Below are 15114 nucleotides of genomic sequence, written 5' to 3' on the forward strand. Positions count from 1 at the left end.
GTTCGACTTCTTCCATTGCTTCTGTCTCTTTGATTTTTTTTTTCAACTTCTACTTCTTCACCTTCGCATCCAAGTTCACTTCTTCAGTTTCTTCTATGGTTTCTGCCTAGGTTTCTCTTCTATGGTTTCTGACTATGTTTTTCTTCGACTTCTACTTCTTTGACTTTTTCTATAGCTTCTGCCTCTTCAATTGTTTCTTCTTTGGATTCTGCCTCTTCAAATTTTTCTTATACTTCTACTTCTATGGTTTCTGTCTAGGTTCTTCTCATACTTCTTTGTCTTTATCTTTTTTTTTACTTCTATTTCTTTGATCTCTTCTATGGTTTCTGACTATGTTTTTCTTCGACTTCCACTTCTTTGACTTTTTCTATGGCTTCTGTCTCTTCAATTATTTCTTCGAATTCTTCTTTGGATTCTGCCTCTTCGACTTTTTCTTCTACTTCTACTACTTCTATGGCTTCTGCTTCTTCGACTTCTATTTCTTCTACTTTTTCTTTGACTTCTTAAATTTTTTGTTGGACTTCTTTCATGGCTTCTTCCTCTTCTACTTTTTCTATGGTTTCTGACTTTTCGACTTCTACTTTTTCAACTTCTTCTGTGGTTTCTGACTAGGTTCTTCTCATACTTCTGTCATCATCTTTTTCTTCGACTTCTATTTCTTCGATCTCTTCTATGGTTTCTATGTTTTTCTTCGTCTTCAACTTTTTCTTCAAGGTTTCTCTTCTGTAGTTTCGACTTCTACTTCTTTGACTTTTTCTATGGCTTCTGTCTCTTCAATTGTTTCTTTGAATTCTTCTATGGCTTCTGCTTCTTCGACTTCTATTTCTTCTACTTTTTCTTTGACTTAATTTTTTTGTTGGACTTCTTTCATGGCTTCTTCCTCTTCTACTTTTTCTATGGTTTCTGACTTTTCGACTTCTACTTTTTCGACTTCTTCTATGGTTTCTGACTAGGTTCTTCTCATACTTCTATGTCTTCATCTTTTTCTTCGATCTCTTCTATGGTTTCTGACTATGTTTTTCTTCGTCTTCAACTTTTTCTTCAAGGTTTCTCTTGTGTAGTTTCGACTTCTTCTTCATCGACTTTTTGTATGGCTTCTGCCTCTTCGACTTTTTCTTCTACTTCAACTTCTTCTACGGCTTCTAATAATAAAAATTCTATTTATTAACCCCCCGTAGCCGTGTGGAGCACTTTTTATGCTGGATGGATGCACTTTTTTGGGCTTAAAAATCTCAACAGCCATTCACTGCCATTATATTCACTGGACATTTTTTAATATAACTCTGACTGTATTCATCTGAAAGAAGAAAGTCATATACATCTAAGATAGCTTTTTATTTTTGGGTCAACTATTGAGTTAACAATTTAATGCATCGTTGATGAAATACATTTTTTTTTTTTAAATTAAAACTTTTAGTGTAGTTTCATGGTTGGTTAGTAATATTTATAGTGGGTTAATTTTCTCAATTCACCCACCGTGTAGCAAAAACGTTTTTACTCTGGCTCCTATATACTCTAAAGATCTCTAATGAGTCTGCTATAAAGTATTTTAAGCGAATGGTAAAATTAATGGTGCCTGGGACTAAATTGTAATGCTTCCCCCAGGCCCAATAAGTACCCTGCACTTTTGTGCACCTCAGTGGGCCCCTCCAGTGACAGGATCCAGGACAGTCCCAGTTATTGACTGTGGTGTGTTTGACATTTGTAAAGGATACAGACGTATAATGTAATGAATACCCTAAAAGCATCATGTGCCGTGATGTGTACTTTAGAGTAGACTAGTGTTTGATGGTGTTGTAATGTATACTCTGAGCCACACTACAGTGTGTACTTGTGCTCTGATGTGTATTTTAAGAGACACTAGCTCTATGGCCATAATAACAGGGCAGATGGGCAGGCTGCACACTAGCGGTTACGAGGCCCAGAGCGCCGGGTTGGAGCAGGGCTTGTGTTGTGGCCACCTGATGAGTATCTCCCAGCTTCAGCGCAGCCTCACTGTGGTCTTGCCCCCTCATCTCACCCAAGGGTTGAGCAGGGCATGGGGTCAGAGGTCAAATCCTGCCTCGTAACCAAGTTTTTTCAAGTGGGCAGCCGCATATAAACAACAGGGACGGGAAGAACTGAAAGGGAAGAGCAGCGCTGGTGGAAGAAACGCTATGAAAACACACTCGTAGTTGTTGAGAAGAGCCACATTAGTGAAATTTTCTGTCAGTCATCAGCAAAATTGATGAGACCAACTTGAATTCCTATTGAAATTACTGGATTTTCACCCATAAAATGTGCTAAGCAATGGTAAATATGACTTGAGTTATCTTGGTTAGATTGTGGTTAGTGTGCTGTGCTGAACTAGTTTCTGTGAAGAGCAGTGAGAATATTTGGGAGTGTGTTGACATTGGCTTTTGTTTGTTTGCGTTATGTACTGTGTAATCTGTAAAGATGATGTCCTTCCACTAAATCTTCAAAATAGAAAAACACTGTTTCCTCTTTCTGGCAGAATAGGTTTAAATAAACAAATGAAATCACATTTGCTGACTCATAATGAATAGATAAAGCAGGCAAATGTTTAATCCTGTTTTCCAAGGTGAAATTCCACAAATTTCTTAAAGGAATAGTTGACCAAAAAAAAAAGTGAAAGTGTAAATAGCAAAATAAATAAATAATAAAATTAATTTGTTTGCACTGTGTAAATAGTATTAGATGCTATTTATACCAGTTTTATTTTGTGTTATTGTTTAGTTATTTTTTTTAGTTTTTGTTCATATTATAAATTGTGACCTGATCCAGCAAGTGTGTGAGTCACAGTGACCTAAATTTCAAAATTTTGGTATCAGTGGAAAGAGGACACCATAAATGCTAAAATGATATCCTTTTCAAATCCTATTCATCCTATACCTTGAATGGTTTTAAAGATATAACCATTTGAATTATGGTTGTCTGCTCACTTTTTAGTTTTTAGTTTTAATTTTAATGAGCTGAAATTTAATAAAAAAGGTTTTTATATTAAATTTTTTTTTCAGTTCGGTTTTCTAAAACATATTCTTGATGTGGTTAGACCATTAAAACAAAATGTTTTAATGGTCTAATTACATTTTAATAATCAACTGAATAATTCAAATGGAAAAACACAGAATTTGGCAAAAAAATAAATAAAAGATAAAAATATAATACAATTACATTAAATTAAATATGGGATGAAATAAAACATTTTTTAGGGACCTGCATAAAGACTTGAAAAGGAAAACGCAGAATTCTGCAAAAATAAAATAAAATAAAATAAATTCAATTAAATAAAATCTGGGAAGAAATAAAATATTTTATAGGAATCTGCATAAAGTTATTGTATGATTCAAGACGACTTAGAATAAAAAAATGCAGAATTTGGCAGAAATAAAATAGTAAAATAGAAAGAAAGAAAGAAAGAAAGAAAGAAAGAAAGAAAGAAGAGAAAGAAGACTTGCAATGAAAAACAAAGAATTTGGCAAAAATGAAAGAAAAATAAAATATGGCATGAAATAAAACATTTTATAGAGACCTTCATAAAGTCTTGGAATGAAAAACGCAGAATTTGGCAAAAAAATTATAAAAGATAAAAATATAATACAATTACATTAAATAAAATCTGGGAAGAAATAAAACATTTTATAGGAATCTGCATAAAGTTATTGTATGATTCAAAACGACTTAGAATAAAAAAAATGCAGAATTTGGCAGAAATAAAATAAAATAGTAAAATAAGATTAAATTAAATTAAAATATGGGAAGAAATAAAACATTATGTAGAGACCTGCATAAAGCCATCGTAAGCCACGATTTAAGAAGACTTGGAATAAAAAACGCAGAATTTGGCAAAAAATAAATAAATAATTTAATTTAATAAATAAAAGCTAAAAATAAAAATATAATAAAACTAAATTTAATTAAATATGGGAAGAAATAAAACATTTTATAGAGACCTTAATAGTCTTGGAATGAAAAACGCAGAATTTGGCATACAAACAAAAAAACAAACAAATAAATAAATAAATAAAGAAAGAAAGAAAGAAAGAAAGATAAGATAAGCCATTGTATGATTTAAGAAGACTTGCAATGAAAAACAAAGAATTTGGCAAAAATAAAAGAAAAATAAAATATGGGAAGAAATAAAACATTTTATAGAGACCTTCATAAAGTCTTGGAATGAAAAACGCGGAATTTGGCAACGAAGGAAAGAAAGAAAGAAAGAAAGAAAGAAAGAAAGAAAGAAAGAAAGAAAAGAAAAGAAAAGAAAAGAAAAGAAAAGAAAAGAAAAGAAAAGAAAAGAAAAGAAAAAGCCAGTGTATGATTTATAAAGACTTGGAATATAAAACACAAGGTATGTAGACTACAATTTTTATTTATTTAATTTATTTGTAACCATGATGTGACATTACATTAAATTAGGAAATGATGAAAAAATATTATAAACTATAAAATTAATAATAATAATAATAATAATAATAATAATGAATATTATTCTAAAAAAAGCAGCCTAATAATCACACTGTCAAAAAAAACATCTTTAGCTCACCAAGGCTGCATTTATTTGATCAAAAATACACAAAAAATTTATATCATAAAATATTATTGCAATTTAAAATAACAGTTTTGTATTTTAATATGTTTTAAAGTGTAATTTATGTCTGTGATCAAAGCTGAATTTTCAGCGTCATTACTTCAGTCTTCAATGTCACATGATCCTTCAGAAATCATGCTTAGATGCTGGTCAAGAAACATTTCTTCTTATTATCAATGTTGAAAACAGTTGTGCTGCTTAATATTTTTGTGGAAACCATGATCATTCAATTAACAATTTCATGCAACCTTAGTTAATAAAGTTTAAACTTCTTTCATAAAATTGCATGAAATTCATAATTTCTCATTTTTTATTTGTGACCAAATAACAGCGCATGCCGCACAGATTTGAAACGATGAGTAATTAACGACAGAATTGTCATTTTAGCCGATATGTTCCTCTAATGACATCACTGTGTTTCCTCTGCTCTCTGTTTTCTTCTAACAACCCAGCATTGGCATTTCTAGATCACGGCAATTAAGTGCAATAGGAAGTTCACCTAATTCCAGGACCCTGAGCGAAATCAAAAGCTTGTTTGAAAAAGATTGAGGGGGAGGAAGTGAGGGGGACGGGCCCTATCTTTAACAGGAAATGCCATGTTTAAGCGAGAGGCCCGGTTCGGCGACCCAACGCTGCGCTGTAATTGGCTAAGAGGGGAAGCGGAGGGGAAGAAGAGGACTTTGGGAGGATGATTATTGCTGTCTACGTGAGAGAGGACAGTGATGGAGTGATAGAGAGATGGACAGATAGAACAACCACACAGAGGGAAGGAAGTCGGATGGTGCGAGGAGGATCTCCTGGGAGGTGTGGGAGGAATGAGGTCACCCGAAAAGTGTGCATCAAAGTTCTGAGGCCAACCAGGCGATCGCAGTCTCGTGAGCATGTGCACTCAGAGCCGGTAGACTGGGCACGTATGCATGTTTTGAACGTTATGTTTTGAAAAAAAAAATCATAAAAGATGTGTTTTACACCTGTTTGTTCATCCGTATTATAAACAAATACAGGTCCTTTTCAAAAAATTAGCATATTGTGATAAAGTTCATTATTTTCTGTAATGTACTGATAAACATTAGACTTTCATATATTTTAGATTCATTACACACAACTGAAAGTAGTTCAAGCCTTTTATTGTGAGCTTAAGGCCGCTATCGAAGCATCCTGGGCCTCCATAACACCTCAGCAGTGCCACAGGCTGATTGCCTCCATGCCACGCCGCATTGAAGCAGTCATTTCTGCAAAAGGATTCCCGACCAAGTATTGAGTGCATAACTGAACATAATTATTTGAAGGTTGACTTTTTTTGTATTAAAAACACTTTTCTTTTATTGGTCGGATGAAATATGCTAATTTTTTGAGATAGGAATTTTGGGTTTTCATGAGCTGTTTGCCAAAATCATCAATATTAAAACAATAAAAGGCTAGAACTACTTCAGTTGTGTGTAATGAATCTAAAATATATGAAAGTCTAATGTTTATCAGTACATTACAGAAAATAATGAACTTTATCACAATATGCAAATTTTTTGAAAAGGACCTGTATACCAAAGTAAGAGGGATCATACAAAATGCATGTTATTTTTTTATTTAGTACTGACCTGAATATGATATTTCACATGAAAGTTGTTTACATAAAGTCCACCAGAGAGAATAATAGTTGAATTTATAAAAATTACCATGTTCAAAAGTTTACCTACCCTTGATTCTTAATACTGTGTTGTTCCCTGAATGATCCACAGCTTTTTTTTTTTTTTTTTTGTTTAGTGATAGTTGTTCATGAGTCCCTTGTTTGTCCTAAACAGTTAAACTGCCTGCTGTTCTTCAGAAAAAAATGTCAGGTCCCACAAATTCTTTGGTTTTCCAGAATTTTTGTGTATTTGAACCCTTTCCATCAATGACTGTATGATTTTGAGATCCATCTTTTCACACCGAAGACAACTCAGGGTTTTATATGCAACTATTACAGAAGGTTCAAATGCTCACTGAGGCTTTAGAAGGAAAACAATGCATTAAAAGCTGGGGATAAAACTTTTTAAATTTGAAGATCAAGGTAAATTTAACTTATTTTGTCTTCTGGAAAACATGTAAGTATCTTCTGTAGCTTCTGAAGGGTAGTAGTAAATGAAAAAAAATATGATATTTAAGCAAAATTAGAAAAAATGTACACAGTTCGTTCTGTTCAAAAGTTTTCACCCCCTGGCTCTTAATGTATGGTTTTTCCTTCTGGAGCATCAGTGAGTGTTTGAACCTTCTGTAATAGTTGCATTTGACTCCCTCAGTTGACCTCAGTGTGAAAAGATGGATCTCAAAATCATACACTCATTGTTGGAAAGGGTTCAAATACACAAAAATGCTAAAAAAACAAAGAATTTGTGGGTCCTGAAGGATTTTTCTGAAGAGTAGGAGGCAGTTTAACTGTTCAGAACAACTATGAACAACTATCATTAAACAAAAAACAACAACAACACAGTATTAAGAATCAAGTGTATGTAAACTTTTGAACAGGGTCATTTTTATAAATTTAACTATTATTTTCTCTTGTGGACTATATGTAAACATCTTTTATGTGAAATATCTTATTCAGGTCGGTACTAAATAAAAAATAACATGCATTTTGTATGATCCCTCTTATTTTGCTAAAATGATTGACATTTTGCAGATTCTGCAAGGTGTATGTAAACTTATGACTTCAACTGTTTCTATGAGTAATATACACTACTATGCAAAAATTGGGGTCAAAGTAATGTAAAAAGGTATAAAGAAGTTAAACTTTTATTCACCAAGAACGCAGCCGCTGGAACGCCACTCTCTCATGAACACGCATACGACAGTTAGTGAAAGCTAAAGATAGCGCTGTATAAAGTTTTAAATGTGGATATTTTTCTTACACAAACACGTCAATTCACTTCAGAAGGCCTTTATTAAGCCCCTGGAGCCATGTGGAGCACTTTTTATGATGGATGGATGCACTTTATTTTGCTTCAAATCTCGACACCCATTCAATGCCATTATAAAGCTTGGCAGAGCCAGGATATTTTTTTAATATAACTCTGATTGCATTTGCCTGAAAGATTAAAGTCTTATACAACTAAGATGGCTTGAGGATGAGTAAATCTTTAGGGCATGTTGAAGTTTGTTGCACACACCTGAAGCTCTGAGATACGGCTCTTACGTAAAGCTTTCTTCTAGTAGTCCTTACGTAAGGTGAGTTTGTGGGGGTGTACCGGCTTAGATTGGTTCCTCCTGTGCTTGATGAGGTAATGTAACAAGCTCAGTTTGACACGGTTACAATGACCTGCATGTCTAAGGATGTGTTGTTTGCCTTCTTCATTCAGTTTAATGATGGTTCATGTGAGACAGAGTCGTGGAATGTGCAGTGAATGTTATACAAGCTTAGTGAGCATTCAAGACCCTCCTTTAACAGTACCACAAACCTTTTTACTTTCACTTTTGTCACAGTTTTTCCTTCTCCACATAATCTGCAATGATGCATTTTCAAGGAATGGTGGTTTGCTCCCTCTTTAAAGTCAAATGTGTTGCAGACTGCAATTTGCGTTTTTTCTTTTTTAGCTACATACATTTTTGGTTCTTATCATTTTTTATCCTTTTAGCTTTTGGCATCTTTTACAAACATGTTCCTGCATCTATATTTCATCTCTATCCCTCGTTCCCTCATGTACCCATGAACACACAAAAACTCCTTTCATCTTTCATTCACAGATATGTATCTGATCCCCTGAGCTGTACAGGCTGTGCTCGCGAACACAACCACGCCTCCCCCAACAGCCAGAGAAGGGAAACAGAAAGAATGAAAATATGCAAGACATAAAAGAGAAGAAACACTCAGAAAAGATGCAATTAACATTCTGAAATTCTTCAGTCGAAACACCCACCTTCAAACAGAAGATGGGATATAAAGGAATCATTAATACACTTCAAGTCAGTTGATATTAATGGTGAAGTGTGTCATTTTACTGCGGTATAATGCTTTTTATTACCCCTGCAAGAAGTAGTTTGGTGGTTAATTCGGCAGTTTAAATTCTAGATTTTTTAGTTATTCTATTTTAATTAAACATTAAACATTACATTAAAATCTAATTTATTCTTGTGAATTTATTCTTGAAGCTGAATTTTCAGCATTATCATTTTAGTCTTCAGAGTCACATGATCCTTCAGAAATCTTTCTAATATGATTTATTTCTGATTTATTATCAATGTTGAAAACAATGTTGTGATACTTTTTCCGGGATTCACTGATGAATAAAAAGATAAAAATAACTATTTTCTAATCATGTACACAGCCATTTAAAAGTTTGGGGTCAATCAGTTTTTTTTTTCTTTTTTTTTTCTTTATTCAGCAAGGATGTGTTAAATTGATAAGAAGTGATAGCAAAGACTTATAGTTAGAAAAGATTTATATTTTGAACAAACGCTGTTCTTTTGAACTTTTTATTCATCAAAGAATCCTGTTAAAAGTATCACAGGTTTCAATAACATTGATCATTCTAATAATAAATCAGCATATTAGAATGATTTCTAAAGGATCGTGTGACTCTTAAGTCTGATGAAAATTCAGCTTTGCATCACAGGAATAAATTATATTTTAAAGTATATTAAAATAGAAACCATTAGTTTACATTGTAATAACATTTCACAATATTACAGTTTTTTTTTGTATTTTTAATCAAATAAATGCAGCTTTCATTGGCATTGGCATTTAAAAAAAACATTACAAGTCTTACTCATCCTAAACTTTTGAACAGCAGTGTATATACTATTATAGTATTTACTAATATTTTGAAATGCCTTTGTTTTTATATTTTCTGTTATTTTAGTTTAAGCTGTAGTAATTTTGTTGTTTTTTCGCTATTTTATTCATTTAATTTAGTTGTAGTGTTTGTAATTTTAGTACTTCAAGTTAATTTCTGTTCATGTTTTTTTAAAAGTTTAGGTTTATAATTGAATATTTGTTTTATTTGAACTTATTCAAATCATTGAGTCATTGATTTCATTTATTTATTTCAATCAATGAAAATTAATTATTATTATAGTTTTAGTTAAACATTGGCGTGACATGTGACTAAAAAATTTAAATTCACACTGAATTTATTTGGTTTGGGAAACCTGTTTGAAAACAGTCATTATACTTGCAGTTTTACTTTACTTTGCTCACCCCCATGTCATCCAAGATGTTCATGTCTTTCTTTCTTAAGTTGAAAAAAAGTATGTTTTTGAGGAAAACATTCCAGGATTTTTCTCCACATAGTGGACTTCAATGAGGATCAACGGTCCAAATTACAGTTTCAATGCAGCTTCAAATGCAGCTCTACATGAAAATGTATACACTATAACCACAAATGCTCATCTTGCACTAGCTTAACTTCAAACATTACATAATCAGGTTGGAATAGGTCATGTGCAGTTTGTTCTTCGTCTGTGTACTTTGGTTCAAAAACAACTTCAAATTCATCCAACGTCGTTGTTGTATTTTTTTTTTGTAAAGGGTGTTTGTCTTTCTTTGCACGTTCGCTTTGTAAACACTGGGTTGGTACTTTTCCTCCTACATCTTTATGCGTGAGGTTGATGAACATTTGTGGTAAAAAAGTATATAAATTGTACTTTTTTTTGCAAATGACCAATTGTTTCGCTAGATAAGACCTTTACTCCTCGGTTTGGATCATGTAAAGCTCTTTAAAGCTGCATTGAAACTGCAATTTGGACCTTCAACCCGTTGATCTGCTTTGAAGTCCACTATATGGAGAAAAATCCTGGAATGCTTTCCTCAAAAACCTTAATTACTTCTCAACTGAAGAAGGAAAAATATAAACATCTTGAATGACAGGGGGGTGAGTAAATTATCAGGAATTTTCTATTCTGGAAGTCAACTACTCCTTTAAAGGAGAACTCCGGTGTGATTTTGACCTAAAGTGTATTGAATCATGATACCGAGTGTAAACGTACCTTGCATATCTCATCTCGTCTTGTCCACTGCTGTCCGAAATCTGGGGTCAGTTAGCCGATGCTCACAACAGCTTGTCAATGAAAGTCAATCGGGCATCGAAGGAGCCATGTAAATAAATCACTGTTTTACGCCATTTACGAGGCACAAAGTAGCTCCACACTTCATTGGTAGACTTCCAAGGGCCCTGACATTTAAAACGAGACATTGAGAACTCATAAAAAGCACCGGTAGTTTATTTACAAGTAGATTTATACAGACAGTAACTGCAAGAAGTTTAGCGGCCGCCGCCATCTTAAATGTAGTCACGATAAGTCGAGTGTCGAGCACCAAGGAATTTATCAGCTTATCAACTTATCAGGTTGTAGTTTCCTTGGTGCTCGACACTCGACTTATCGTGACTACATTTAAGATGGCGGCGGCCGCTAAACTTCTTGCAGTTACTGTCTGTATAAATCTACTTGTAAATAAACTACCGGTGCTTTTTCTAAGTTCTCAATGTCTCGTTTTAAATGTCAGGGCCCTTGGAAGTCTACCAATGAAGTGTGGAGCTACTTTGTGCCTCGTAAATGGCGTAAAACAGTGATTTATTTACATGGCTCCTTCGATGCCCGATTGACTTTCATTGACAAGCTGTTGTGAGCATCGGCTAACTGACCCCAGATTTCGGACAGCAGTGGACAAGACGAGATGAGATATGCAAGGTACGTTCACACTCGGTATCATGATTCAATACACTTTAGGTCAAAATCACACCGGAGTTCTCCTTTAATATACACAAGAATTACGTCAGCCTGAAGAGCACAGGACTTGAACCCAAAAAAAAATCAGCTTTTGCCTTTTTGTTTTCTCCCAGATGGCTTTGTTTCAGTGCCACCGATTTGCCCTCAACGTCCGACTACAAATTACTGACCCCAGAGCCGACCACAGCCATTGTCCTTGAGCTGTGCTTCTCTAGAACAGTCTGCACCAGACTCTCATAAACACTGTGGACTGACTGACCCCTAGTGCAACTAAAAACACTCTCTCTCTCTCTCTTCCTGTAACTGCAGAGCTGCACTTAAACTCAGAGTTTTGAGCTCCATATGAGAAAGATATCATCTCAGTTTTGTTTTCCTCAGATACGATGCCTCTCATGTGCACATTCAGGTGATCGCTCTGGCGAGCTGTACTGGCGTCAACTCTGGTTGTGTGGTTGCCATGAGCAGCTCATGTGAAAGTGTCATGATTGATCAGCGTCCAGATTTTGATTGTGTGGTCTTCACTGTGGGTTAATGAGTTAGAGCTTTGCCCGGACAGCATTTGCCACTTTATTCCAAAGCTGTTCTTAAAAAGGTCATATGATGTTGCTAAGAGCATTATTTAGTGTATTTGGTGTAATGCGATGTGTTTTGAGGTTTAGAAAACATTATTTTCTACAAACTGTACATTATTGTTGCTCCTCTCTACCCTGCCTTTCCAAAATGCTTAGATTTTTTACAAAACTCATCGCTGATAAAAAAGGGAGGTGTTCTCTGATTGGCCAGCTATATGGTGCATTGTGATTGGCCGAATACCTCAAGCATGTGAAGGAATTGTTACGCCCCTAACCACGTTGTAATGCCGTTTCTCTGCGTGATGAAACAGAAACAAAAAAAAAACTTATTATAAACAAGGCATTTGTTGGATCCAGTGAGGACATAACTACTGATTATAATGACTCTACTGTCTTTATACTAGGGGTGGGCATAGATAAATTTTTTTAATCTAGATTAATCTGGATTAAAATGGCTAATTTGAATTCTGCTGAAGGCAGGGTTTACATGTTACACCGTACTTTTATTTTGACAGGTTGCCGTGAAGTTTCTGTGTATACAGTATGATATGATGCGAGTTTTCTCAAATGAAACGGTAAAACACTCACAGCCGTTTTGGAGATTGAGTTTATCTGTTCATGTGAGATGCAAATGCCAAAAATTACCGGGAGCGTCACGTGTGTTTCAGTATGCGTGTAGTAAAAGCTCGTCTCCATCATTCATACATACAGCTAGGCAAACGGAACATACCGGATTCATATCAAAACGGTCTTTTTGCATTTCAGTTTTCACATACACTAGTCCATATCGCGATTTGAATTAAGTGACAGACCAACATTTGATTTATGAATCCAAAAAACGACGAATTTACGTGGCATTTCGCGCTATAGTAGATTCGGTTTTTATGAATGGAGGACGAGGAGATCCCGTCTGTGTTTTGGCGGAGGAGACGTAAACGCGCGACCATATTCTATAGTCTTTGCTTGGTATACATCCGCGTTAAACTATCAAGGTGAAAGTCATCATAGCTTGCGTAGTTTAGACCCAGCTCCCAACCCAACTTTGAGAATAGATTAACGGCGATATTTTTTTTATCGCCCGATAAGAGTCTCACGTTAACGCAGCACGTTAACGCAGATAACGGCCCACCACTACTTTATACGCATTGCGTTGCGCCGCGTAAACTTAACACCATGTCTGCATTTGCAATCGTAGAATAAGAAACAACAAGCACTACTCTACACTGCTCTAAACTTTGACGTTTGAATAGTCAGTAGCAATTTTTTTAAATAAAACCTTGCAATGTTGGAATTGCCCCTCTTTATAGCCTTAACCCTTTGTGTACAGCTGGCATTGTAAGCTGCTCTCCCAGGTTCAGGAAACAGTCCTCCGTGAAATGCACATCACCCACTCCAATATTTGCGTTGTACTGTTCCACAACAGTGTTGTAAATATAACTTTACCACTGATTTCTAGTTGTGTCCTCATTTGGAATGCCAAACTAAATATGTTTGCTTTCCCAGTGAAACACACTGTGTCTCTACAACATGGCGTCTGCAACAATACTACAGATGGTAAAAGTTACGCCTTCTTTCTTTCCATATACATATGGGCGGTGTTATGCAAATCTACCCACGCCGTGACATAGACAAGTGGGGGCATGTTTAAACGAGCCGTTTTAGGGAGGTGTGGCTGAATCTTAACTTTTATAATAAATATCTATTTGGGTTTGAGACTTTAAGCTTTGCAACGTTACAGATCTTATCTATGCGCAAACAGCTTGTAACACTCCAAAGACAAAGGAAAACAAGAAACTGCATCATATGACCCCTTTAAAGTAAAGGATGTTCAAATTTTTATAATTTTAAAATCAGCTACCCAGAAGGTCTTTCGACAACTAATCAACTATTTGGTCTGAAGTAAAACAGCTTGTTTAAGAATAATTTTTTAAGGCTCTTAAGGATTGTTTAAGTATAAATTTACATGAATATTAATTATTTTTATATTGAATTATTTCAAAAACGTGCTGTTCTTTTGAACTTTCTATTCTTCAGTGAACTGAAAAAAAGTATCATGGTTTCCACCAAAATATGTCGGAACACAACTGTTTTGAATTGAATGACTTCTGGAGGATCATGTGACACTGAAGACTGGAGTAATGATGCTGAAACTTCAGCTTTGCATCACAGGAATAAATTACATTTTAAAACATATTCAAATAGAAAACAGTTATATTAAATGAAAATAATATCTCACAATATTACTGATTTTACTGTATTTTTAAACAAATAAATTTAGCCTTAACGAGCAAAAGAGACTTCTTCCAAAAAAAAAATTTAACAGTGACGTCCTCACTATATCTAATGTGCTTTTCTTTGTGTGTGTTTTCAGTTTATGAATCCTGCTGTTCCCCCACATCCCCCAAGTTTAGAGGAAGAGGACTGTTATGAGGAGGCAGAACCGCTTGTCCCGGCCACTCAGTCTGTAGGTGAGTGTGACAGCTGACGGTTATAAGACATAGCAGCTCATTTTTAAAAGAATAATTCACTCAAAAATTAAATTTCTGTCATTTACTCACCTACATGTCATTCTAAACCCATATGGGATATAAGACAATTCAGCCATTTAATTAAACAACTGACATCCACATGTAATGCTAAAATACCTGTCTTTGCCTCAGAAAAAGTGGACTCAGACAGCAGTCACTATGAGTCGTATGGCGAAGAGGATGATGAGGAGTTTGTGAAGGACAGAGCTCACTATATCCAGTGGAGTTCCTCTCAACCGTGTTTAAGACCAGTGCCAGAGTCACGCATCTGCGGATACCTCTGGAAGAAGAAGTGGTTGGGTCAGTGGACGCGCCAGCTCTTCATTATTAAGCACAACTCACTACTGGTAAGAGCCTCAATCTGTTTTCATATACTGCTATTCTATAGTGATTTGCTTTTTTTAGGTAGTGTTTAGTGTTTAGGTATTTTTTTAATGTCCAGTTAAAGAGCTAGTTCACCCAAAAATTAGAATTACTCACCCTCAAGCCATTCTAGGTGTATATGACTTTCTTCTTTTAGATGAATACAATCAAAGTTATATTAAAAATGTCCTGGCTCTTTATAATAAAGTTTTATAATGACAGTGAATGGGTGTTAAGATTTTGAAGACCAGTAAAGTGCATCCATCCATCAAAAAAAGTACTCCACACAGCTTTGGGAGTTTAATAAAGGCCTTCTGAAGTGAATTGATGCATTTGTGTAGGAAAAATATCTAAATTAAGA

At 34.8% G+C, this 15114-nt stretch overlaps 1 protein-coding gene across 1 annotated transcript in view; it reads left to right on the forward strand.

The window, feature by feature from the left end:
* The window catches only part of LOC141287522 (actin filament-associated protein 1-like 2), an 82316-nt gene that overhangs the window by 35086 nt on the left and 32116 nt on the right, over positions 1-15114 (forward strand). Inside the window, exons 4-5 of the mRNA XM_073819686.1 lie at positions 14234-14330; positions 14523-14737. Of these exons, the coding sequence (XP_073675787.1) occupies positions 14234-14330; positions 14523-14737 (312 nt within the window). The remainder of the gene's footprint in view (positions 1-14233; positions 14331-14522; positions 14738-15114) is intronic.

Source organism: Garra rufa, chromosome 15 (genome assembly GCF_049309525.1).
Source record: "Garra rufa chromosome 15, GarRuf1.0, whole genome shotgun sequence".
Lineage (NCBI taxonomy): Eukaryota > Metazoa > Chordata > Actinopteri > Cypriniformes > Cyprinidae > Garra > Garra rufa.